Below are 27,027 nucleotides of genomic sequence, written 5' to 3' on the forward strand. Positions count from 1 at the left end.
GGAGGTTATCTGTTCGAAAGCAGTATCTGTTCCATCCAGAACATGGTCAACACCTGAAGTTACACTGTCCTGTTCAGGTCTTGTCCGAGGTCTTGTGGAGGTCTCCAAGGATGAACATTCCCCAACATCTCTTGATGACCTGTTCTAGTGTCAGACCACACTTTCTGGAAAACTATTACAAAGCTTCTATGTGCCTAATGGAATTCAAACACTTGGCACTGATATTGCTGCAGATTTGCAGATGAAGCAGAAATCTTCCTCCCAATGCCAAAAATTACCAGCTTTCAGCTCTTGCCATCACAGGACTCCTAGTTTCCCAGCCCAATTAGCACTGACTCTCCCTCCTTCTCCTTTGGTATGGCTGGGAATTCATGCTCTTGTACCTACAGGGTCTTAAGAGAAGATCCAAGTGATCTCTTACTCATTTAATCTAGTGATGTCAGCAATCTGTTGACATCTTCTTTACTTGGTAACACAAATCCTCCGACAGGGACACCTCCTGCAGACAAGACCACTATCTCTACAGCCTAGCTAGAGCTCTGGAGCTAGCTCTGACTCAAGGTCTCTGATGTAACAGGAGAGCTGCTCCAGATGGTGCTAGGAACTGTGCCAGGTAGTGCATCACCAGCACTGCTGAGCACAACCCCATCCTCAGCAGAGTTTCCATCTCCCTTCTGCATTTTCTGCTGTGCAGTCTGCTGTGCCTGCTGGCTGTCTCTGGGAGCAGCTCTGGGCCCTGCACTTACATGTGCTCTTCCCCAGTACCTGCTGAGAGGGTGCTTGACCCTCTCTAATCAGATGACTGGAAGGAAAGTTCTATGCAGCTTTTGACCAGGAGCAACTGACAAAGCTTACTGGCAGCTGCTAGAGCTTGCCAGAAGCCACAGCCTCCTGTAGTTCTCTTTTCCCTGCAGCAACAGGTACTCTCAAGTTCCTTGAAGAGTTCCAGGAATCTTCCCACAATCCCAGAAGATGCAGAACTGGAAATGGCTGCATGTGTTAGCACAAGACAAGCTGTGTCACGCAAAAGCAGTATGCACCTTGATAGCATGTCCCACCTCATTACTTCACAATCCTCTTTAAACAGAAAAAAATGAGGTAGTGCTGTTATCAACTACCTAGATTTAGGGAAAATATAATATCCATCAGAAGTTCCTGTTTCCTGGTGAGTTACTAGACCTACCTTTCTCCCTACTGCCTGCAAAGGAGGAAAGCACATTAACTTAATCCACTTTATAAACTCAAATCCCACAACAAGCCTTCTCTTTTCCCCTCTAACCTCCGCACCTTTTGTTTTAAAGAGTGTTTAGGGAGCTATTTATGTGATAATAAGGAAAAATGATATTCAGCCTGTGGCTCTAGAGCCTCATGCAGCTCTTTGGCATCGCCGGAATGATTAGGCTTCTACATGGTTTTGATTAAATTTTTCTTGCTCTCCTTGGCCTCAAGCAGAGTTGTAACACAGCACTGATAATATGAGCATTGCCAGGAAAGTGCAAAGGAACACCTGAAATCCTCAGAAAATGAATGAAATCTGTGAGGCTACTGACTTCTCTACAACAAGGAACATGTCAAAGGAAACAACATCCTCCTCTTTTCAGTGGTGAGGACAGAGACTGTATTAACAAAAGCCTCAAAAGTAATCGCAGTATTACAGTCTGAAAGTACAGTGTGACAATTAAACTGAGTTTTAATAATGAATGATTCTGCATCCAAAGATGTACTCTCATGTAAAGAACAAGCCCATGCAAAGGCAAAATGTTGTATCTGCTACTGATCATTAACAAACCTTCCTAGTGTACTACATATGAGTTATCAGAAAGGGCTGAAAAATTAGCAATCTTTGGAATATTTATATAGAATTTGGTGATTATTCTGCAATAATGCATCAGCACAATATTTTTCATCATAAGAACATCTACTCGTCAGTTCAGTCCTCTGTCTTCTGTTCTACTCCTCAGTCCTCTGTCACTCTGTTCAGCCACAGAACTGATATAGTCAGGATTTCAAACAGTAACGCCTCACATATGGACTCATTAGGTCTCTAAAAGTTTTTAAATTATCTTCATTTAGAAAATATGCATCTTTCTGCATTCTACATGGCAGCTACAAATGCCAGGATTTTCCTTGGAGAAAATTCTTATGTAAGAGATTTTCAGATGATACTGGCACACTCCTCAGAACATAAGCTGACCAACACAGCCAAATGACAGAAGACTGTAAGACTAGAGGACAACAAAATTGTATGCGAAATGATACATTCAGCTGGAAGAAAACAAAGTGTGATAACGGATAATACACAATCAGTCACATATAACCTATAAAAACAAGCTCATTTTCATCTGGCTCTTCTGGACATTTGAGAGTCTTAAAAAGATCCTTCAAATAAGAGGTCTGTTAAGCAGGTTCCTTTTATTCCCTTTAAGTTCACAGCATCAGAAATCTACTTTTTAGCTAATGCCACTAGAACAGTCAACCTGAAAAAGGGTATTTGCTCTATGAATGTGACCTTGGATGTCAAGTTTCAGCAATGAGTAAATATTTACAACTAGTTATAAACCCCTAAAAATAGGGGTTCATAACAGAAATGCTGACAGACCTCAACTAAGTTGGTGTGAGTGGGCGCCACTATAATTAAATAAATCACCAAGGTCTGCTGACAATTAGAAAACTCATTTTGGTTTGCCACAGAGACAAACAAAAATTCTGTTCATTATAATTTTACTGGAATATGATGTCATAACATGTAAGCATACTGAAACAATCTGCTGCTTTTCTAGCCAAAATATTAATTGCATACTAAGGAGCCCTTGGGGCCTCTTCCTTTTTGGCCATCAAATCCACACACACAAAGACAAATAAAGTATTAGTACATACACTATGTGTTCATACTGCATTTCCTGCATTTCCATGGATTCCTCAATGGCATAGATGTTTTTGATAAATATTGTTACTTTCTTCTTAGAAAGGGAAAAAAAGCAAGTGCAAGATGCAGCTCACAGAAACCAGGAAGTTTATTTAGATTTAGCCTCATGCTAAAACGTTAGTGAAGTTTTCTCTAAATTCTAATAGTCAACATATTCTTTAAGTAAAAAAGAATAAATAAACCAAATTACTTCTCCAATACACAAATGTTATAGGGAGTATTACCCTATTCTCATTCCATAATGCAAAGTGAAGAGGAACTGGGACCATATTTCAGTGGCCAAGATAAAGGCCACTAAAATATGAGCTACAACACAGAATGGGAAACTCATTCTTCAGATGCCAGCTCTGCTGAAAGGGTCATTCTCTGCACTTTTTTCTATCTGGCTCCTTTTTCATATGAAGTCAATCAAGCTGGCAGCCCTGCTGGCACTGTTTAATCAGGAAAATGCTGTGAGCTTTGTGAGTGGAGGGATAGAGAGCCACAGACCATACAGAGGAATAGGAAAGAGCATTTGCTCTGAACAACTTTTTCTCTGTAACATTTGAAATTTCTCTAGGGGAGCAAGTTGCTTCGTGCAGCTGTTCCCTGGATATATCCTATTTTCCTAAGCAGTCCATTAGCCACGTGCATTTCTTACAGATGTGAGTTCTCTGGTTTGAAGAAGGAAACATCCAGTATAGTCACTTTTGTCTCCACACAGTGAACCTTCTGGTTCTTTCAGCAGATCCACAACAACACCTGGGAACAAAGAAGCTCTCTTTTCCAAGTACTCCTTCTGAGAGCTACAGTCCATTATTCTTGAACTGTGTCTACTACAGACTAAGCTGCCTGATCAAGCAGAGCCTATAGATGAAGCCTTGTTGCTCCAGTTCCAGGAAGGATTTTGTTCACAGGCTCTTGTCCTGCTGGGGGACTTTAACCACCCTGACATCTGCTGGGAAAGTAGCAGGGTAAGCTGTAGGCAATCCAGGAGACTCCTGGAATGCATGGAGGATAACTTCTTAACCAGCCTGATTAAACAGAGAACTTAGGGTGAAAAAGAGAATATATCACCCCTAGGAGGAGGATTTGATAACTTGGGAGGACTGTAAGGATGTCGCAAGCTCATCTAGGGAGAAAATTAGAAGGGCCAAAGCCCAACTAGAACATGATTTAGCCACTATAGTTTAAGACAACAAAAAAAGTTTCTAAAAATACATTGGCAGCAAAAGGAAGGTTTTCAGCATTTGTTTAATGCAGAGAGTAGTGACAGGGAATGAGGAAAAGGCAGAGATAGCTAATGCTTTCTTTGCCTCAGTCTTTAATATCAAGACCAGCTGTCCCCAGAATACCCAGGTCCCAGCTAGAAGTTGGTGATGAGGAGCTGAGTGAAGCCCCCATAAATGAGGAGGAGATGATTAGTGACCTGATATGCTAATTGAACTCTCACAAGACTACGGGCCCATGATGGGGTAGATGGGATCTACTCCAGAGTAATGTAGGAACTGGTAAAAGAACTTGCCAAACCATTCCCAATAATCTAAAAGCAGTTCTGGTCAATAGATGAAGTTCCAGCTGACTGGAAATTAGCAAATGTAACATTGATCTACAAGAAGGGTTGGAAGGATGATCTGGGGAACAACAGGCTTGTCAGCCTGACCTCAGTTGCAGGCAAGGTTATAAAAGAGATCATCCAGGGTGACATTGCATAGCACATGCAAGACAACAAGAGGATCAAGCCCAGACAAAATGGATTTAGAAAAGGAAAGCCCTGCTTGGCCAGCCTGATCTCCTTCTGTGACAAAGTGACTCACCCTAGTAGATGAGAGAAAGGCTGTGGATGTCATCTACCCAGACTTCAGTAAAGCCTTTGACACTATTTCCCCCACCATCCTCCTAGAAAAACTGTCTGCTTGCAGCATGGATGGGTGGACTCTCTGATGTTTAAAACCTGGCCAGATGGCTGGACCCAGAGAGTTGTAGTGAATGGAACTAAATCCAGTTGGCAGTCAGTTACTAGTGGTGTTCTCCAAGGCACAGTTTTGGGGCTGATCCTGTTTAATGTCTGTTTAATCTCTTTACTGATGATCTGGATGTAGCAACTGAGTGCAGTAAATTTGCCAGTGACACTAAGTTGGGTGTGGCTCTGCTGTAGGGTAGGAAGGCTCTGCAGAGAGACCTGCACAGACAATCAGTGGGCTAAGGATGACTACATGGGGCTCACTAAGGCAAAGTGCTGAGTCCTGCACTCACAGCTCCCCCATGCAGCACTACAGGCTGGAGGAGGAGCTGTTCAGCAGAAAGGGACTTGGCAGTGCTGGTTGACAACTGGCTGAATATGAGCCGGCAGAATGTCCAGGTGGCCAAGCAGGCCAATGGCATCTGTACCAATAGTGTAACCAGCAGGACTAGGGAACTCCCCTGTACTCAGCATTGGTGAGGCCATACCAAGTACTGTGTTCAGTTTAGGGTCCCTCAGCTTGAGGAGCTGGAGCATGTCCAGTGAAGCACAACAAGGCTCATGAAAGGTCTAGAAAATGTGTCTTATGAGGAACAACCAAGGGAGCTGGGTTTGTTTAGACTCAAGAAGAAGAAACAGCTTTAAGCTGAGACGGAGCAATTAGGATTGGATATTAGAAAAAAAAAAAAAAATATCATGATCAGGGGGCTGAGGTACTGGAATAGGTTGCCCAGAGAGGTGGTGGAGTCACCATCCCTGGAGGTGTTTTAGAAGCACTGGATGTTGTGGTTTAGTGGTAGTTGTAGTGCTGCATTGATACTGTACTCGACAATCTTAAAGGCTTCTTCCAACCTTGATGATTCCACTTTATGATTCCTGAACCAAGTAATAGACAGCCCCACCAGAGGGGATATGATACTGGATCTGTTGGTCACCAGTGCAAGCAGGGACATCAAGACTGGAGACAGCCTGGGCTACAGTGGGCAGTGAACTTGGTGTAGTTCCAGTCCTGAGGGATATGGGTCAGGTAAAGAGTAAACTTAGGCTCCTGAATCTTAGGAAAGCAAACTTCCATATCTTCAAGGAGATAGTCAATAGGGCCCCCTGTGAGACTGCCCTCAAGGACCAGAGAGCAGAACAGAGCTGACAGATCTTTATTTCCATGGAGCACAAGAGCTAGCAATTCCCAGGAGCAAGAAATTGGTCAAGAAAAAGAAGAGATCTGTGTGGCTGAGTAGGGAACTGCTAGTCAAACTAAAGGGAAACAAGAAAATGCAGAGGGATGGAAACAAGGACAGGTAACCTGGAAAGCATATAGAGATGAAACACACTCGTGTAGCGGTGGGGTGAGGGGGACCAAAGTGAAGTTGGAACTGAACCTGGCAAGGGATACATAGAATAACAACAGGGGCATCTACCAGTATGTTAACCAGAAAATGAAGGTCAAAGAAACTGCTCCCTGCTGAAAAACAATGCTGGAAAACTTGTAACAACAAGTGAAGAGAAGGCTGAGGCACTCAACAACTTTTTTTGCCAGTCTTCAATGGCAACCTCTCTCACACCACCAAAGTCCCTATTGTAAGTAAAGGTCAGATTCATGACCATCTGAGGAACCTAAATATAAGCAAGTTTCTGGGACCTGATGGTCCAGAAAGGAATAAGTGGCTTTAGTCACCAGGGCACTCTCCACAACATCCCACTCTCTAAATTGGATAAGAAAGTATTTGGACAGTGCAGCATGAATGTAGCAGTTAGTGTCTCAGTCCTGATGGACATCAGTGACAAGTGGTGTCCCCCAAGGATCTGTACTGGGACTGGTGTTATTTAATATCTACATTAATAACATAGACAAAGGGATCAAGTGCACCCTCAGCCAATTTGCACATGACACCAAGATGAGTGGGGAGGTTGCCACACCTGAGGGATGGAATGCCATCCAGAGGGACATGGACAAGTTCAAGAAACGGGCCCATGGGACTCTCATGAGATTTAACAACAGCAAGTGCAAAGTGCTGCACCTGGGTCGAGGTGACCCCTGTTATCAGCACAGGCTGTTGGATGAACAGATTGAGAGCAGCTCTGCTGAGAAGGACTTGAGGGTGCTGGTGGATTAGAGGCTGGACATGAGCGGGAAATTCTTTACTGTGAGGGTGGTGAGGCACTGGAACAGGCTGCATGGAGCAACCTGATCTAGTGGAAGGTGCTCCTGCCAACGGCAGGGAGTTGGAACAAGATGATCTTTGAGATCCCTTCCAACCTAAACCATTCTGTGATTCTATGATGAATTAGTCTGGCTGTTCTAGCTTACTTTCACATCCCCCAAAAATGTTTTTAATGTAAAGTGAGCAAGGCACACACTATCTATCAGTTTTAGCCACAGACATCCTTTATTTGGATGCTAACCTCCTCCCAGCTACCTAGATGTGAATTAAAAGAAGAAAATACATGTATACTTGTCCCAGATTATTCTTAATTTGAAAGATGGTGTTAAATTATAAATCAAATATTTTAAAACTTTAAATGCATTTAATTAATTCTGAATGATTCAGTATTTTTTCTCTATTTAATATTTGCTATGGTCATTTATGAAACCAATTTTGACCTAGTTATAGAAAATCCCTAAGCAAAAGAATGTTTAAGTGACTACGTAAGAATTGTAAAGAAAACCATGTGATGGAAACACATTAACAGAAAGACACTCAAAAGCATCTGTCCATTTTTTAAAAAAATTGTCAGAAAACATAACAAAGATGCTTCCCATTTTAAACACAGAAATGCCTTCTCTATTTCAAATGCAAGAATGCAAGAAAATCCCCCATTAAGCAGTCAAGATCCATGGGTTGCAGGCAACTGTATAATGTAATCCTCCTTATCTGTTAAGGTCTATTAGAAAACAAATGAGATTACTTGCTTCTGCTGGGAGGATGATCTAGAAGCTGAGTTGATACTTAGGAATCTCCTACTGTTCACCTTGGCTATACTTTTACATACAATATTTTGTTTTGTGTCAATACTGTCCTGTAACTTCTATTTTTTTTTTTTTGTTGTTGTTGTTGTTGTTGTTGTTGTTGTTGCTCACCCTCCAAGATGAGCTTTCCTACTCCCTATCAGCCTTTGCTTTGAAAGGGGACAAGTTAAAGTATTCCAGAACTTTTCTGTATAAAAGGCTACCCACTGTCTTGATCATCCTTCACAGCTCTTCCCCATACTTGCTCCCACTGTGAAATACAAAAGCCAAGAATGATAGACAACATACCAATAAAAGGCTAACAGTGTTCTGTATAATAGGAATACTTATGTATCTATGCCAGAAATATCTTGCTCAACACATCTTAAAAATCACATTTGCCTCTCCACTAATTCAACCACATTAGTTCTCCTCAGATTATCTTGCAAATAATAATATCACACTTCTGTTCTGTGGTTTTACACTGAATAACCCTCAGGTGACAACACTTAGTACTGTTAGTGCCTCTGTTATTAATCTTACATTTTGGACTGGAAAGTCTAGTCTTGTTGCATTTCTAATACATCAGTTCTCTCTGTCACCCAAGTCTTCCTGCCTATCTTGACCTTTCTGTGCATCAATGATGCCTTCTACATCTCATGAACATTTTCCTTCTTCTTGTGTAAACATCTTTAACAAAAATAACTTAAAAGGTTGATTCTAAAACTGGAAGAACTGTACTTAATAATCTTCCTCCTAGCTTGACTGTTAATACTGCTGATTATTTTTCTTTTCCTTTCCCACCCTGCATTTCTTACACAAATCCCCTTCTCCTTCAGTTTAATGAAAACATTATCCTTATCTAATGCTATAAAATGCTTAACTGAATCCCACAAATATAAGATTTACTTTACCCTCTTTACCTAAAAAATTAATTGGCACATAACATGTAAGGTTAACACATTAGTCATACACAATCTACCTTTAAATCACAATAATTTCATGTGAGTTTTATACCTTTCTGTCTGTCTTTATTTATACTTTCTTTTTAACTTTGTTATGAGTCTGGGAATTCTTCATGAACCTGATGATAATTCCCTTTTCTATTTTTTTTCTTTTCCTGAGATAGAGGCTATGTAGTTCCTTCAAGCAGTATGAGTAACTCAGTAAAAAAAAAAAAAAATTACTCATATTTCCACCATCACAATATCGAAACATTCCTGAGTGAAAAACAAGAGGGAGGAGGATTCAGTTCAACATAACATTAACTAATCTGGAATCTTCCCAGCAGAATTTGTGATGACAAGACAATAATATTGCCACATCACCGTTTCTCCGAATTCCAAGTTGCTCAATAGACATTTGACTGAAATAAATATTTCAATATTTACTCTCTGCATTTATCACTCCTTTGTTTACCATTTATAGCAAATATGTACAACAAGAAGTAAAAAATAAAACTGTTCCCCATTACAAGTAATTAGAAGAAACCAACAGAAAGCTACAGACATTTTAAGTTTAGGACTTTGAACTGTCATGGATTAGGCTGACAAGTAATAGAGCAAACATACTGAACTAGCTATGGAGCTCTACTTTCAGAGTAATCTCAAGTCTCTGCTTCCAGTTTTATTGCCCTCTCTCCTTCAATTGAAACCCCTGAAGTTAAGATGAAACACTTGTCAAAAGTTCCAGAAGGGTCTCAAAACCAGCCCAAGTACTCAGTCTTAAAGAGAAACTAGCACAAGAGATATGTAAGGAAAAAAAAAAAAAGTCTAAGAAGAAATAATGGGGAAAAATCCAGGGGAAAAATGATCATGAGGAAAACCTCCCAAAGTATTGTACACTGAAGACTAAGGTAGAAAAAGCAAGTGAAAACCAACAGAATCATTAAGAGAAAAGGGAACAAAATTTTATGATCCTCTGAAGAAGTATTTTTACCTATCAACTGAATAACTAAGTAATGAGAATAGTCTACAAAACATTGACTTATTCTTGACTGTAAAAATAGCATAAATAATATAGGAACATAACAAGAATACTGCCTCCAGAGATAAAGACCTTGGAAAATGTCAAGTGGACAGTGCTGAAATAGAGTTTGGGGCTGGTGGAAGGAAAAGATAAATACCAGAAAAAAGAAAATATTCTTTTCTGTGACAAAACTAAGTACAATAAGAATAAAAGGGAAAAACATAATGAAGATGTGATGTACACTGTATACTTTAGAGGTTATAGCAGACATCCAGAAGACAAACATCTCATACTCTTATCTGCTTCAGCTCATAAAATTTCCCATGAACTGTATTACTCACTAATCTTTACAAGCACGCAGAGTGGTTACTGAGAATGCTGTCCAAATAGTCATTACAGTAAAAGAACATAAACAATGCTGCATATCTGACTACAGAATCATTTTCTTTTTACATAAGAAACTCATATCAAAAAAAAAAAAAAAAAATCAAGTCACTTGCCAGCCTAGACACTAAGTAAATGAGAGAATGAAGTAGCTCACTTATTTAATTTTATCATATACTTATGCCAGTAATGTAATACTAATAAAAGTGTTACTAGTAAAAACATCTCAGGGCTAGGAGTTCATAGGAATTAATTAACCTGAAAGTCCACAGAGGAAGAAGACCCAAGAAAGCTCACAGAGTGATTCTCACCATCCATCTTCTGAAATTCAAATAACTAGTGTGTACTGTTCTACATTCTTTTCCCACTTTGAGGAATGTAAACATACAGGAATTAAATTGCATTATCATGAGTAAGAAATTTAACCTATCCCTTTAATATTGGAAATTGAAGGATTGAAAGTAAGAACAAGCTGAAAAAGCACACTTAATTCTGATTTACTAAGCCACCCCTCAGCAGATGAGTGCAGTTAATTGAAGATGCACACTCCCCTACCTTGCTAGTTATCAGCTCTGCAACCTCTAAAAATGGCCATGCATGGCCAGCTAAAGCTTCTATCCAGAAATCTTCTCCTCTGTTCCATCAGACTTGTAAAGAAAAGAAATGTGAGAGAGAGCTTGGTCAATTGCAAAGCGAGAGAATTTTATGTTGCCCTGCACATCATATCAGAATGCTGACAAAAAAGTGGATGGCCTTATTACACCCGGAGGGGGAAAGGAAGGTGTCTGTTAATGAACCATAGAGTTGGTTGATTAACAGACACCTAACCTTTATTAACATAAAGGCCCAAAGGTCAGAAAGCAAAAATTACTGGTGAAGCCTTTCAGTGCTTTGATCCCTTCCAACTGAACAGCAAAAAAAGTGCAGATTTCCTAGGGAAGCAGATACAATATCCTTTAATATTCGTTTTTTATTATTTAGTATTATTTTTCAATCTTTAATGGATTTACACCAGTGACTGACAAGTAACTAGCAAGTTACCTCTAATAAAAATGCATAGATAATGCAATGAGACTGCCACAGTAGTTGTCACTAAAGCACAATGACTGATCTCAGTTGGTCCAGTGAATAAAATTTAGTATTGAATATTAACAAAGCAAAAAACGTAGATCACGTTAGATTAGTACACTAAAATACAAGGTTGCAGACTTTCTAAAAGGTAGGAAAGGTAGGAATCATAAGAAATGTTTATATAATGGGGTGGAATTGTATTGTAGAGAACAGGGACTCAAAAGAAGTCTTGAAAAACAGAGATACCAAGGACTGTTAAAATGGAATAATAGAATTATTCAGGTTGGAAAAGACCTCTAAGAAAATTGATTTCAACCATTAACCCAGCACTAACAAGTACACCACTAAACCATTTCATTAAGTGCCACATTTACGTGTCTCTTAAATCCCTCCTGTAGTGGTGATTGAAGCACTTCCCTGGACAGCCTGTTCCATTGCTTGACAACTCTTTTTGTAAAGAAATTCTTCATAATATGTGAAATGGTTTTTACAACGTTTGGCTTAGTTAAACAAGGTCAACATAGAGATTACCTTTACTGAAGGGAACCAAGGTTCTGCTGCTGATGTCCACCTCCTTAAGAATTCTTATTTCTGTTTCCCTGACACTAGTGTCAGACTTGATTCTAAATCAATTAGGTGATTAGACTCCACATTCTCCTCTGTCGTGGAACAGAACCTCAAAGCTAAATTTTGCACTGGTTTTTGTCCAGAGATTATTTCCCTTTTAATCACAACACTGAGGGATTCAGCCCATTTTAGTAAAACATACAAGCCAAACAAATTATGGTGCCAAAGTATCTGATGAGCACCTGTTAGTTCACCTATCCTTTCTGTGACAGTAAAAACCAACTTAAACTGGCATTCTTCTTTAAAATATCCTATAAAGACAAGGAGATCTTTGGAAGATCCTGTGAATTGGCATTTCAGAAAATATGTTAACTGTACTTTTCTTTCACAGAACACAAGCATCCACCAAAATCAATATTATAGACAAGGTGTGAAGAGAAACTATAACAAAGTGATTGCTGGTGAAAAGTTCTGCCTTCAGACTGCATATATTCTGTTACAAAAGAATCTTTAAAAACTTTCTTCAGAATGTTTAATACTTCCTCATTCTGTGGCAGAACTTCCATTTCAAAAGTGACAAAGACCTTGTAGGGATAGAGTACAATTCCAGACAGATCTTACAGAGTTATAAGCTGTTAAAAAATTAGCCACTAACCTTTCTGCTTGCTTCCCTCAGGAAAATTATGGCAACTTCTCAAAGTAAAGTTTGAGCTCTAACAGTAGTTCACCTCTGTCATTACCAAAACAAGCAGGCAAAGGAAAGAGAACATATTTACTGGTAACCATTATTCAGGTTCTTGTCACAGCAGAAAAGCCATAAGAAGAAAAGAGGCCACACAAGTTTGTTTCCCTTGAACCCACTATCTCACAGGTGTCCCATCTGAAATACCCTTAGTTCAGCAGAAGTACAGGAAAAAGATAAGGGTGAATAAAAAGCTAACTGTGTGGAAAGAACAAACACACCCAAAATACTCCTGCTCCTGGAGGAGCATTCTGAATCAGTGCTTGTTTTCATACATACCAACAAGACCAGTCTTCTGTCCATATCCTGAAAGCAAAGCTGGCTGTGTTAAAGGCAGGGCTAGAGAAAGAACACCCAGTGAGCTGCAAAGCCAACAGACTGAAGCGATTCACAAGGTGCTGGGGCAGGCTGCTGGCTCTGAGGGTCTTTGCATCAGGAGGTTTACAGGAAGTCTCTCAAGTGGAAGGGCAGTGGTGAAAGATAGACATTAGGAAACCACAGATAAGGATTGTATTACACCTCTTTATGTTTTCAGCCTCTGTAAGAACACGAAAAATCATATCTGAAAGTTGGAGACACATCTGGAGCCAGATGCATTTCCTCCAGAGCAGAGAAAAATCTGAGGAAGTTAAAGACCCCAAGTAAAGAATACTTTATTGTATTCTTTATATTCAGAATATATATTCAGAATTAGTCAAAACACAAGCCAAGGACCACAGAAGGCAAGGGCAGTCCTCTTAGCAGATAAAGCAAGAAAGCAAGTGGTCTGGGAAGGTCACTATATCCTGAAAGAAAATGAATAAAAATACTAATTAAGAAAAGATTGGAGCATTAGTGATTAGGAGCTCCTCTACAAATAGGGCCAAGAGATCACTGAACAAAACTATTTCATCTTGAGCAGACTGTTTAGAATTCTGCAATACTGTAAAATGCCATGCCTGATGCATCACATCTTAGGCACGAAGAGCATTGAAGCATCTAGATGTTCTACAATTAAGGCTAAAAAGATTTTAACAATACCAGGTAAGTGCATTGACTTGGAGAATGAAGAGACACTGTACTTGGAACACTAACCTCAAACCTTGCTCTCTATTCTGTCAACTTGATTTTTAGCCTACATAACATTATTTTAACAGCTGTCAGTGTAATATTGTAAATACACTTAAGAGTATATATGTTATTGATCCCTTGGAGGTTAAATGTACCCATTAATGCAGTGGATGGTAGTGACAGGATGCATTTGTTGGAAGGATTATACGTGCACTGTGCCAGGACACGTCACCCAACACCATTTTGTGTGCATTGTGCAAATTCATAATAACAGGGTGAGGGGACTGCAGAAAAATCAATCCTGGACAGAATCTAGTGGAAACTGTAGATTCCATAGCAGAATCTGGGTTTTCTGATCCCAGATACTCTATGTATATTTAAGATTTAAAACACTGTAGAAATTAAACATTAGCTGTCAAAAATTTTACTGCAGGAATAAATATCCTCTGCCACTTAAGGAATCTTATTTTGTTTTAAGCCAACCATATAATCACTATTGTCTAAACTGATAGCTACTGGCAATGGCAAAGCTCATCACCTGCAAGCTCCCTTGCCACTGTTCTTTTGGGAAAACTATCTTAAGACAAACAGATGTTCTGCTGTTTTAAACCAACAGGAAATGGACTGACTTTCTCCCTTTTCCTTTCCTAGAAACAGATACTAGCAAAGAAAAATCTTAGCACAGCTGTACTCAACACTTTTCTTGTAACAATATGTCTGTGTGGGAGGCAGGCAACTAGTGGGAACAAACTGGCCAGGGGAAGTGAAATGCAGCCTGCAAAAGATGAACACAAAGAATTAATTTGAAAGTCTGTGACTGGATTATTACACCATAATGCCAATACACTAGCAGGGGAAATAAAAGGGTGATGTACAAGACTTCACTTTAAGACATGATCTGAGTCCTATCTCAGTTGGTAATGTACACAACTGAATTAAGTATCAGCTGGCAATCTCAGTCCCTTGCAAGCAAATAGATGCTCAAACCATCAGAAAGCTCCTTTAATACAAATAGACTGCAGGTTTAGTGGCCAAGTTGTAGCCTTATCTTTAAGGAAATGTCTTTAGGTCAGGCCTGAGGAATGAATTAATGTGATGAAATGCAGAATTCGTGCTTTGTGCAGATAAACCAAACACTTAATTGTCACTGCTGGCAAACTGGCATCCTTTACTCACACTAGATTTACATAAAAAAGGAAAACTGCCATTGAAGCAACTACATTATAGCCTCAATTATTATAGAAGATGAAAACCTGAAGAAAATGGTGAGACAAAGCCTTGCAGAAAACCTGGTTTTAATTGATTTGTGCTGGAATTATGACATTTTAAAGTCATGAAAAGCTTCAGAATAGAAACAGGCAACTTTTTTGAGAATGCTTCTGCTGAGAAATTCTTGCACAAATTCATGCTGCCATCTAATGGTCTAAATCAGCTATTTCCAACTGAATAATTAAATCTGAACAATCACTTGCATTATTCTTTGGACTATTCTTTATTTCCCTCAGTTTTAATTCTTTAAAATTTATATCTGTTGTTCAGAATTAAATAGTAGCATATTTAAGGAGATATAACCTATTTTAAACAAACTTTTAATTTCTATTTCCTAGTAGTTTTTAGTATTTCTTCCAAGGTTTTTTTTTCCCAAACTACTGGGAGGAGTGTGGGGAATGCAGAAAGGAGTTTTTGCAAAGCCAGTCAGTAAACATTTTTATCATCACACCTCTCAATCCTTAAAAAGAAATTTTAAGGACAGAATTTTGCAACATTGACTGGAAATGCAGGCAAAGTACCTCTGACTCTGGGTTTTTGAGGGGAAGAATGTTGTACCCTATGGCTAAGGTCTGAAGCTGACAACTGTAAAAAAAGTAAAAATCCCCATGGAACCCCACACTGCTCCCCCACAAAGCAAGAGATTTGTTGCTGTGATCAGTTCAACACAACAAGCTCCAGAACTGAGGGTTCACTTCACGTGGGGAGCAAGGGCACTGGTCTCCACAGCCAAACAGCTTCTTGCAGGAAAACAGTACTTTATTCAATCAAAAGCATTTCAGTACTTGCATGCCTGCCTCTCCTCAAAACTGCTGTTACCCAGATATGTCCCTAAAGAGTTTGTTCTTTTAATACTTTTCTCTCCCACTTCTCTCTGGGGAGAGATTTTTGTCTTTTTTTCAGTCCTTCCACTGCGACAGTCAAATTACTCCCACTATAGCACTCATAAAATTATTGCAAATCAACATTCTTAGGATTATTTCTCAGAGCAGGATTCAGCCCCAGATTCAGATGCCTAAATTTAGGTATTTAGTTAATGTATAGAAACTAAGTTGCTATAAAAGTGAAGCTCTGGAGAGATCCATACAAAACATAGACAACCTAGCTTAAGGCATGACAAACAGCATTCTGGACTAGGAATTGTTCTGACTAATCCTTCCACTGGTTATAAGGGGAGACTTAGACTTTCTAAAGCACAGGCAGGGACTATTTGAAAGGCATCTGAGCTTGGATCCAAATCCTATCACCACCTAAAGAACTGCACCTAGCTGCCTGCACACAAGCACACAGTACAACTTGAGATGCAGTCATGTACCTAAAACATCCACATGTGTGGATGTGACACAGGACTGACCCATGAAACAGACAAGTTTCTCACAAATAGCTGGAGTCCTAGTGGATTATATGAAACACTAGGATGACTGAACATCACTTTTAGGGATTCTGTCAATTGCCTAAACTTAGCTATGCAGGGCCATCTGAAATGCTCTAGGGTATCTGACCTTCCTGACCTTCTGCCTGACCTTCCACTGCCACTCTAGTAAAGGTCTCCTCTAGGTCTTCTGCTAAATCCATTGGTACCATGTGGATGTCTCACACACCCTACAATGTCTCAAGCGGCACTAGAGACCTATGTTTAGGCAACTTGGTGTCCCACATCTGCCATAGCATATTTGCTTGGGAAAAAAATCTGCTTCACACACAGCTGTGCATAAAATCCTCCTCTGTTGCAGCAAGCCCCAACATAAAATCTCAATAATGGGAATTCAGCAACAGATATTAGGCTAATCATGTGCCTAGAGTAACAAAAAGACTGCCTGGACTAATCTGAATTGTACATTTTCCAGGCTGCTGGCTGATCTAATCAATAAGAGATCTAAGTCTTTCAGATCCAACTGCCTTTTGTATTATGCACTGGAATATTTGTGCCTCAGACAGATGAGGTTCTCCATGCAGAGAGCTGTCTTTTGCTAAAAAGGAAACTGGATGCTCAAGCAGCACAGGAGAACATCTAAAGGTCATGAAAATTTCAGACTTCACTCTCTTTCTGTAAATTAGATAAGTGGGTTGTATAACTGTAAGGTGTAGTTTTGGAGATGGTAATATCAATAGATTTTTTCTATCTACAATAGAATTTTTTCTGCAACCCACGCACTTCAAATTTGGCTTCTACAGCTGTTCTTCTGGCTAGATTTTCCTTTTTTTCCCCTCGTAGGACTACGTAACTTTTGTGAAACAAATGAAGTTGGGTGAGGATTTAGACTGCATTACTAAGCACTCATGTCAAGTAACACTTCCTTCAAATCTTTTCCCTTTGATGCACATATTAAATCTTTAGGTCAGCATTCATAAAAGAAACAAACTCTTCATTTTATTCCATTCTTTCACCACACAATCTTTTATTAATATGATTTGACAATTTTAGTAATTTATCCAATAATCACACAGTCTACTCCCTCTTTGATCATTAGATTGGATAACATGTTAGTCCACTATGAAGCTAGCAGCTGCAGATGTAGTTGGCCAAAGACCAGCCCTCAAGCTTTCTTTTATTATCCCTCATTTTTAAAGTGCTTGTTCAGTATTCAGGCACTGGTCCATGGGGTTGATATACATCACTACAGGAGCAGAGAAATCTGCAGTTCCATGCAGAAACCGAGTACCCAGCAGGGCAGCAGACTACCTGGCAGGTAGGAACTACATGCCCAGGTAGGGTGCTAGCCTGTGCTTTGTGACCAGGCAGCATAGCTGGCTCCACAAGAGGCAAGGATATGCTGTTGCCTTATTTTTCTGAGCTGATTTTGCAAATGACACTGTAAAAAAGCATTAGTTAACATCAAAGAAAAATGTACTCAGAATGGCAGAGCTATGAAAAAAGAGAAAAAGGTGAATGGTTTGTGCACTCCCCCATGCTCTGAAGAGAAAGAAGATGGTCTTCTCATTAGTCTGTAGTACACAATATATATGCAGGAAGAAGCAATCCTACACAAGACCAAGATGAAGGCTCAGTGCAGCAGAAACTGTCCAAGTGCACAGAAGCTGTAGTTTATCCTAAGGACACCATCACTTTGCGTGACATGCTTGCAGAGCTATCACACCATCCAAATTCCTTATAACCAAGCAAGAAACTGCTTTAATTACTTCATTTCCGTTCTTTAGCTTGTCATTGTTTTGTATTCCCTTTGTTCCTGTATTTCACAAGTGTTTTTAATTTTGAAACCTCTTTTTTATATATAGATTTTTCAAGCTCTCTAGATTGCGGTAAGACACATATTAAGGAATTTTATATATTAAGAAAACAACTTCTGAATTCTCTCAAAACACAAGGGTTGGGTTTTATGATCTCTTTGACACTACTTTTCAAACTAAAACATCAAAAGCTGCTGTTCAGTTTCTAGTGGTTTTATTTCTTGGCTGAAAACTCTTACTTTAGGTAAGTCTGTAAGATATAATTTCTTCTGTCACTTACAGACATTCAATAATTGACATGCAATAACTGAAAGTACTGCAGGATAATTAAACTTCATGACTCTCTTCAATTCTAACTGAAGAAAAAAATAAAACAAAGCAGCATTCAATGGACAAAACAAGTTGGACAACCAGAATTGATACCTTATTTTATTGTTTAACTGTTCTAATTTAAACAGCCATAGTTTTAATTTTTTTTTTACATGGTTTAAGCCAATCGCATTTAAGCCAGAGATGTGAGGGAGTATGGGCTGTAGCATTGGCTACAGATACGAAAGTAAGCACATGTTTTGTCCTCAGCTCTGCCAATAGTTTTCAAACCTGACCCGCTGTCTCAAGGCTTGGGCTGTGCTGAGTAGCGTGCCAGTTCTCCTGACTCATGCCAAACGCTGCGCTGACAAACACGCAAGCAACATCAGTGAGCAACCCAGCCCTGAAAGCATCAGCACCTCCTTCCCCAGAGTCAGCCTGGAAAACTCTTAGATTAAAGAAGCCATAAAAAATGAAATCTTCACCATTTTTAGCTTTTCTGTAACATAGTGTTTGAACTGGAAGGTCTCTCTTGAACTCGAACTGTGTGCTTTTGTTGCAAAATTGCCTGAAATTCCAACCTGTGAGCTTTTAAACTGGTTGTATATAATTGGTAAATTTTGAGTGCCAAAAGAGATATTTTTCTCTATTATAATCTCTGTTAGGAATACAGAAACCTTTGTTAAATAAAAAGTTGTCAACATGGCTGGATTCAGGGTTGATAACTTTTTTTAAATCTCTGTCTTATCAGAGGCCATCAAACTATTTTTTACCAAACTTGCATGGATTTTACTTCAATAAAGAAAATCCAGAGAAGACTGCAAGTTGTTATCTACACTGTGAAATAAATGAACTGTAGTATACAGATACCCAAGCTACCAGAGACCTAAGCTGGCAACTTCACACAATTCAGCTCAGCCTCACACAGACTTCATCAGCCTGTCACAATATGCAGTATAATAGCAATGACCCAATGCTGTTAACAAGTTAGCCAGTACTGCATTCACTATCTTGAGTGAAGAGTCAGCATGAAAACATTCATACCTCACCCAGTTCCAAGCTGGACTGTGTTTTATCTACTTAGCTACCCTAGGAGGGGCACTGACATGACTTGCACCTCCTAACTTAGCACAGGAAGAGACTTACAAGGCTAAGACCTTACCAGAGTGTTAAACACTGCCTTAAACGTCTTGCTCTCTGCCATGCTGAGTTTTGCATGCACAAAACTCAATAGACAGCCAGTATCTAACACCTACCCTGGTGCAGCACTATCAGCACTGTAAGCAACAGGTAACTAGAGCATGTCCTGATAAAAACTACAGAATTACTATGGGAAACTGCTACTGAGAACATTTGTTGTATTGAAGAGAACACCTGTGGAAGGATGCTCATTTGGGACATCTCACCACTTGCCTTCCATGCCGACTGTTAGGAAAACTTTCCCCTTTTCCTTTTCTCCTCTCACTTGTTTGCTGTCCTTTTCCCTATGAAAGCAGCTATCACCATCACTATAAATTTATGCCATCAGCTGCAGACCTTGCAAATGGATGCTAAACCCTTACAAACCTACTTCAACACCTTCTGTGCAACATACTGCCCATATAAATATGCCCCATGGCATGTGAGAGAGTAATCCTTCACACACTTAAATCAACCTTAGTGGCCCTTACATTCCAAATACACCCTGCCCCTCTCTGCTGAAGGCACAAGCTCCTGTGTGACTAGAAAAGAAGATGTCTAAGTATAGTTGTAAGTCGTGGAGTAACTACTGCTTTCCTCTCCCCCCAGAAATTGATTAATTTCCAAGCAGCTCAACTTCCAGTGCTGGAGGCAGGAAATATTCAGGGACACGAAGGCTAGGGACAAATGAAGGAGGAGGAATCACTGCCACTTTGACATAAATCATCTTAGCCTGACAGGGAATCTAGCCGTCAACTTTGCCTACGAATTGCAACTCTCGGATCACGTTTCCATGAGATACTGAAAAGGATCTTTTGTACCACTTGAAACACTAGACTTTACTGCTACAGAGATATGCCCTGGAATGAACTTAACAATCTATTTTTTCCTCAAGACATTAGTCTTGCCAGTATCAGAATTTCCCTAATGCAATCTCCTAATCTTTGTCTGTATCTTCACCTATTTGAAAAGCACATTTCTTTAAACAGAGATCAGTAAAGGGAATGCAGAGACAGTGTAAAAGACAAAGCTTCCAATTTATTTAACATTTTGTATCTTTTTCAATAACAAAAAATAATCTACAGTCAGAAACTAATGAAAATGGAAAAAAAACTTCATGCAGCATATTATCTACATTAATTCTCAAATCTTGTTTTTAACTGTCTATATAGTTTGCATTTACTTGGGTACTTCAACAGTACTTTTATTCCACTACCCAATTCCCAAAATCAGCAAATGAATGCTAAATGCAATGTGGCAGTAGAAGACAATAAATGTAACATATTATACCACAGGAACATAATACAATGCTGCATGGTATGCTTCATATTTCAGACTTCACTGGCTATTGTAAATGATCCAGACTGGGTCTCTAGGAGCCAATCGATGCTGGAATGGAAGAGGTGCAGGACTGTGCCCATCACAGCCAGTGCCCCACAGCACAGCCAGGCTGAGCCATGTGGGCTGTGCTGAGCTGCAGGGCCCGTGCCCAGCAGGGCTCACAGGAGGGGGCTGTGCTGCTCAAATCCCCTGGCCACAGGACAGACTTGTGACAAGCCATGGGCCTCTGGGCAGCTCCCCCTTGGTACCACCCGCGTGGCCCTGCCTTTATCTGACAGCACCGCACAAAGTTTTCACATGACCATCAGTCCTGACTATTCCTGACAGGGTTGTCTCCTTGTAAGCAAATCCAGTAAGATTGTGAATGACCAAGAGGGGTTAATCTCTGCTGAGGCTGAGGTCTGCATGCTGTGGTACCCACGGGGAACAGTCCTGGTCAATGCCACACCACTCAGGCCCCAAGGTAACTGAGGGTAGGGAAAATTATCTATAATATTTGGTTTTCAAACCAGCAGGTCTCATAAACAGCACTTAAATTATGCCTGACAAAGTCTAAGTGCCTTTCTTACTGTGATCATAAATGCAAACATCTCCCTATGCAAAACAAGGCAATGAACAATTATTTCTAACACAGCAGTCCATCAGCAGTACTACACAGATAATTGTTCTGCTTCCTCTTTACTCTGGCATTCATGTGTATACATGGCGTGTGCACAGCAGGTATGTTCAGTTATTTACTACTTGGTAAATATTACTAATTATTGTTAGTTATTATTCAATTTTCAAACCAGCAGGTCTAATAAACAGCACTTAAATTATGCCTTACAAAGTCTAAGTGCCTTTCTTACTGTGATCATAAATGCAAACATCTCCCTATGCAAAACAAGGCAATGAACAATTATTTCTAACACAGCAGTCCATCAGCAGTACTACACAGATAATTGTTCTGCTTCCTCTTTACTCTGGCATTCATGTGTATACATGGCGTGTGCACAGCAGGTATGTTCAGTTATTTACTACTTGGTAAATATTACTAATTATTGTTAGTTATTATTCAATTTACTAACCACAGTATTATTGGCTATTCTGCATGGGTAACTTTACTCAAATAAGCACAATGAAAAAGCAAGCACAGATTGTGGCCTCCTGTCTCACCCAGCCTGTTTGTTTTATGATCAGAAAAATCAAGTGGCCTTGGCTACCTAAGGTGCCCTGAAAAATAACCTTCATGTATCATTTTACCCTGACACTGAAACATGTCTCTCATGAAAGAAAGTTTCCAAAGAAGCAAACTTATAAATTGAGCTAGACACACTAAGCATTTTCTATGAAAAGAAATATTAAGACTTAGCAAGTGCTGAGTGTTTTGACATTCTATTTCCACCAATACCTTTCCATAATTAAGTTCAGATTCCAGAATTCCAGATTTTATGCCTTTAACTAGCTTTCATTTTTTCCAGTATAATGTTATACCTGCTAGTCAAACTAATCTCACTATAAAGGCAATTCAAATAAATGAAGGATTTCTAAATATTAACTAAACTCATTTCAAGCACCATAATTAGCTTTTTAAACCATGATGGATGTAAGCAGGGACACAGGTCAACAGTGACTAGAAATACAAGACAAGTGATACAAAAACCAGGCACTGTTCCGTAGAGTAATTAAAGGGTTTCTTCCAAGTTATTTGGGGTTTTATTTTTGTCTTCTATAATTCTAGGTATTGTTGTTATAAAACAACACAACCACCAGCCAAGCAAATTTTAAAACACAACAAAGTCCAACACAGAATGAAGTGTTAAAACCCTACACTTACCAAATTATCATTTAGTTTAAAAGTCTGGGGAAACATAAAATAGAATTGAGTAGATTGAAATATTTCCTTAGACAATTCTGAAACGATGTTTTCATTTTTTTAAACTCCTTAATTTTTCAACATTGCAATAAATTCAATTTCTAATAAAGAGTAATTTTGAACCAAAACACTCCTTCAGAGTTCATACACTCAATCCATTTGACAATTATGAGATGCATAAAAATGAACATGAAATCCATCAAGTCAAGCTTTATTAAAAAGGTAATGTTTTTCACTAATAAAACATGTGATTAGAACTTTCTGACTTGTTTTGGTCTTTTCTCATATTACAGATAATATTTTGTCTCACTTTTGGAGCTTCAAAAGACCTGATCTAATACAGTTACTCTGGGGACAAATATGGAAAAATGGGGAAAAAACCTATCTCAGAGAAAGAAGTTTTTCAGATTACAAATTGGCATAGTTCTGAATACATGTTTCTAAACTGTGAAATAAAGGATTTTTTCTACCTAAACATTGAGGATTAAGGAACTGAGATAGCTAACCAAGAAGAATGGTTAAAAAACTAGAAACCTGAGAATGGTTTCAAGTCAGTTATCAAAATGCAGCCCTTCCAATTTTATATTCAATTTCTGAGAAAAGATTGCTTCATTTTTGATGCCACAGATTCTAATCACATGACACAGCAGCAAAGAAAAGCAAAACCTCTCTCTGAAGTTAATGCTCTGCCTCCTCACTACCATGGCTGTGTAATGTGCTTTTTAATGCACATAAAAAAATAAAAGCAGTTTTACACATCTTTATCCTTTGTGATGAGCTTAGGGCACTTTTCTCTTTTAGGAGGTAATTATGCATGTTTCTAAATAAGGCTGCAGACTCTCCTTAACAAAATTTTTTGTTTTCTTTTATTCTGAAATAACCTAGAAACTTAATGAAGATTTAGGACATAACGATAAAAAAAAAAAGAAAATAACTGAAAAAGTACAAACCTCTGATTGTACATGCCCCGGAAATTATAATTTGCTCTGTAATTGGGAATTGGCTTTGGATCTAATGGCCTGTAGATGGCAGGCTCTCCTCTTTTCATCGCCAGACCATTCAGCTCCACAGTTGGTGTTATACTGCCTGCAAAAAAAACAGTGTAAGTAAGGTGTTTAAACCAGAAATAGTGAAAAACACACAAGCAGGACTGAGCTGCAAAGGGAGACATACACGATATTTTTTTTATGCTTAAATTAAAAAGATGCAACTAAAAAGACATTTCAGATTCTTTAAAAAATGGGAATATAGATGCCAGCTTAATCACAAGCAATGAGAAAGAACATTTAAAAATCTCTCTCACTGCATTCTCTATGCATTTTCAGTGATTAACCTTCACATATGAATAAGAAAGTCACAGTAATAAACAAGCTGGTTATTCAACTTTCCAAAGTACTTATAATACATTATAATACTTTCTGAAAGAATGATAAAGATAATAGAATAATGTGTCTTTCTGCTGAACCATTAAATAAAACCACAAATAGAGCAAAGAGTCATTGAAACAAGCATGAAGTAACAGGCATTACTGCAATCATTCAGTCATTCAATCTTACAACAAGTTAGAAAAAATGTTTTACTTACAAAACTTGAAAACTTAAGTCTATGTCTAAGAACTAATGGTCTCATAGCAGTGATCTAATAGACTAAGCATACAGCTCCTGAAAATCAGTGCAACTACAGCCATCTACTGGTGACAAAATGCAAAAATAGAAGGCAGCCAGTACTCGCCCACTTGCATGGTTTCAAAAATGCCAAATAAGCTACATCCAACTTCTTTCTTTCTTTCTTTTTTCTTAGATAAAGCACTCAGCTACAGTAATCTCCACTTACACTGTTGCAAGAGAATCCTAAATCAGCTAAATGTGCATTCCAATAAAAATGAGTTAATATATTCTGAAAATATTTTCATGAGAGATTCAAATAAATTTACCCTTTAAAAAGCTACAATTAATTTTCCAGTCTGACCTTGAAGCTTTATATACTAAATGATGAAAATGTTTATGCAACACTTACTCAAAAACTTATACCAAGAACAATTCTTATAATTTCCAGAGCAAGACATTACTATGAATTCAAATTTTTTATTAAAATACAGAACGTCATTTTGATGAGAAGACACCTATGCATATACAATGCACCTTTCTTGGAGAAAAATTACAGTGTTAAGTGATAAAATTTTTAATTAATTTTTAATTAATTCTCTTTAAGCCTACTCCTCTTATCAGATTTTCCCTCTAAGAATATGCTCAAAGCCAAAAAAATCTAGAAGCTCAATAATACTCTACAATGTCAAGAACCAAACTCAGGATCACTTTTGACAGAGGTTTGAGCCTCCTGCTTTCTAAGCAGCCAAAGTCACAGTGACTGTGAAGGCAACAGGATAAAACCAGTGTCCAGGGTCTGGAGAGGCAATGTACTGATCTCCAAAGGAGCAAGAGAACACGACCACACCACTCTCAAACAATCCTTCATGGCTAATGCTCAGGATAATACTCACAGGTTCTAAAGGAAATTTATTCCTGCTTTTCTCTTTCCAACATGGAGAAGATAAAGTGCAAAATTACTTCACTTTAAGAAAGTGGCTGAAGAATACATTTTTAAAAGAGGGGGAAGGGCAGATGGAAATTGAAGGGGAAAAAGGGAAAAGAGGAGGGGGAAAGGATTGTTTAAAAATAAAAATGAGAAAAGATTCTCACCACTTTCCTTTACATTAGTCTGAAATGAAGTTATGATTTTTTTTCTTTATTGATCAAGACAGAACCAATCACTGAGCATGTGCATGAGATGTGCACCTCAGAAGGTTTTGCATGCACTGAAGGCAACTTGCAGGTAACAGCTCAAAATGAAGGCTGCAGGACACCAGTACACATTCTTTCTATTATCGAATCAAGTTTCTAAAGTCACCTGAAAGCTTTTTGAAAGCAGAGGTTGCTCTGAAGGAAAACTCAGCATGCAGGAAATTACCTGTCAAAGTTCTCATGCCAAATCCCAGCCTTTTGTTTATGCCAGAGATGCAATTTCACAGGATTGGACTGGATAAAATTTCCAACCTCACTGGAAAGTTAGCTAAAAGAATCCTTTGGGAAATGTGTTTTAGTTAATTCAGTCTGGTTTTCTCCTGTCTGCTTACTGTTGATCACATACCATCACTTAGCACACATCTAAGCATTACTTAATTAATATATTCCCTTACAGTTCAACCATTTCAGAAATGTGCATTAAAAATTCTTCCATGAAAGCTTACTAGAAGTTCTGCATTATCCAATCATGCTATAGCTATGTTGATTTTCATACTACAAATTTAAATATCTTGTTAAAATTACTTATTTAGTGCTATTATATGCTGACACTTCAACAAGATCTAACACTCAGAGGAAATGTCATACCTGGATTATTGTTTACATTGTTTTTGGGTGGTCTGGGCGTTGGTTTGGGAAGGGTAGTTTCATTCAATGCTTTGCTAGCAGCAGCATGTTGGGCCTTTTTAATACTGCTTCCTTCAGCTTCCCATGTCTGTTCTCCAAGAGTCAGCTGCACTGTGAACATCTTCAAAGACAAAGAACAGGTAAACACTGGCAAGATTATCACTGTGGATTAGAACAATCTGTATAAAAGCTTGCAGGGCTGAAGAGAAACCGGGCTCTCTTTTCATTGTATTCAACTCCCAGATAAAGCATCTGATTCTTCCAGAGATCAGTGAGACCTTATCAGTGAGCAACATTTGGCCTTTCAAATCACAAAGTAAAATAGTGTAATGGTAATGTCAATTATCAAAGAACAGAATAATATTTAAACCAAGTAATAACTTCAAACTGATCCTCTGCTCTTGGAACACTATGTACACGTCAGCTGTGAACACATTTCTTCATATATTTGAGTATGTTTAGTCACTTTCCTTGTAGAAAACAAATACTAAACATGCTACTGAGAAAAAATCAAGTTTGTAATGATTATGAATGAATATAAATCACTACACACTTCTCAAGGCAGCAGAGAATTTGGCCCAGATAGTTTTACAGAGTGAATTAATTTTGCACATACCCAGATTCCTAAAAATGCCTTTTGTTAGGGCAGAGTCACAACTCAAGCATGTTCAAAAAGATAAAGTAAGAAGCAAAAGAATTTTTATCTTTTTTAATGAAACTGCAGTTCTTAATGTGAAATCTAGTGAGGACAGGAACTGTAAACATCCAGAATTAGAAATGGACTAACTGATAAAAACCATATATTTCAAATTCTGTGAGAGAGGGCTATTTCAAGTATCCATGCTGTGCAAACTGTGCCG

The 27,027-nt window shown here is 38.6% G+C and overlaps 1 protein-coding gene across 9 annotated transcripts in view; it reads right to left on the bottom strand.

Moving 5' to 3' along the window:
- Window positions 1-27,027, bottom strand: part of STAU2 (staufen double-stranded RNA binding protein 2) — a 169,196-nt gene that overhangs the window by 118,939 nt on the left and 23,230 nt on the right. For all 9 annotated transcript variants that reach the window (XR_010347730.1, XM_064389317.1, XM_064389301.1 and 6 more), the window contains 2 exons: window positions 26,129-26,288; window positions 23,690-23,825 (listed from right to left, as the gene is read on the bottom strand). Coding sequence is in view for 8 of the 9 variants with exons in the window: in XM_064389317.1 (XP_064245387.1) it covers window positions 23,690-23,825; window positions 26,129-26,288 (296 nt within the window). In the remaining variant the exon portion in view is untranslated. The remainder of the gene's footprint in view (window positions 1-23,689; window positions 23,826-26,128; window positions 26,289-27,027) is intronic.

The sequence above is a fragment of the Passer domesticus genome, chromosome 1, assembly GCF_036417665.1.
Source record: "Passer domesticus isolate bPasDom1 chromosome 1, bPasDom1.hap1, whole genome shotgun sequence".
NCBI lineage: Eukaryota > Metazoa > Chordata > Aves > Passeriformes > Passeridae > Passer > Passer domesticus.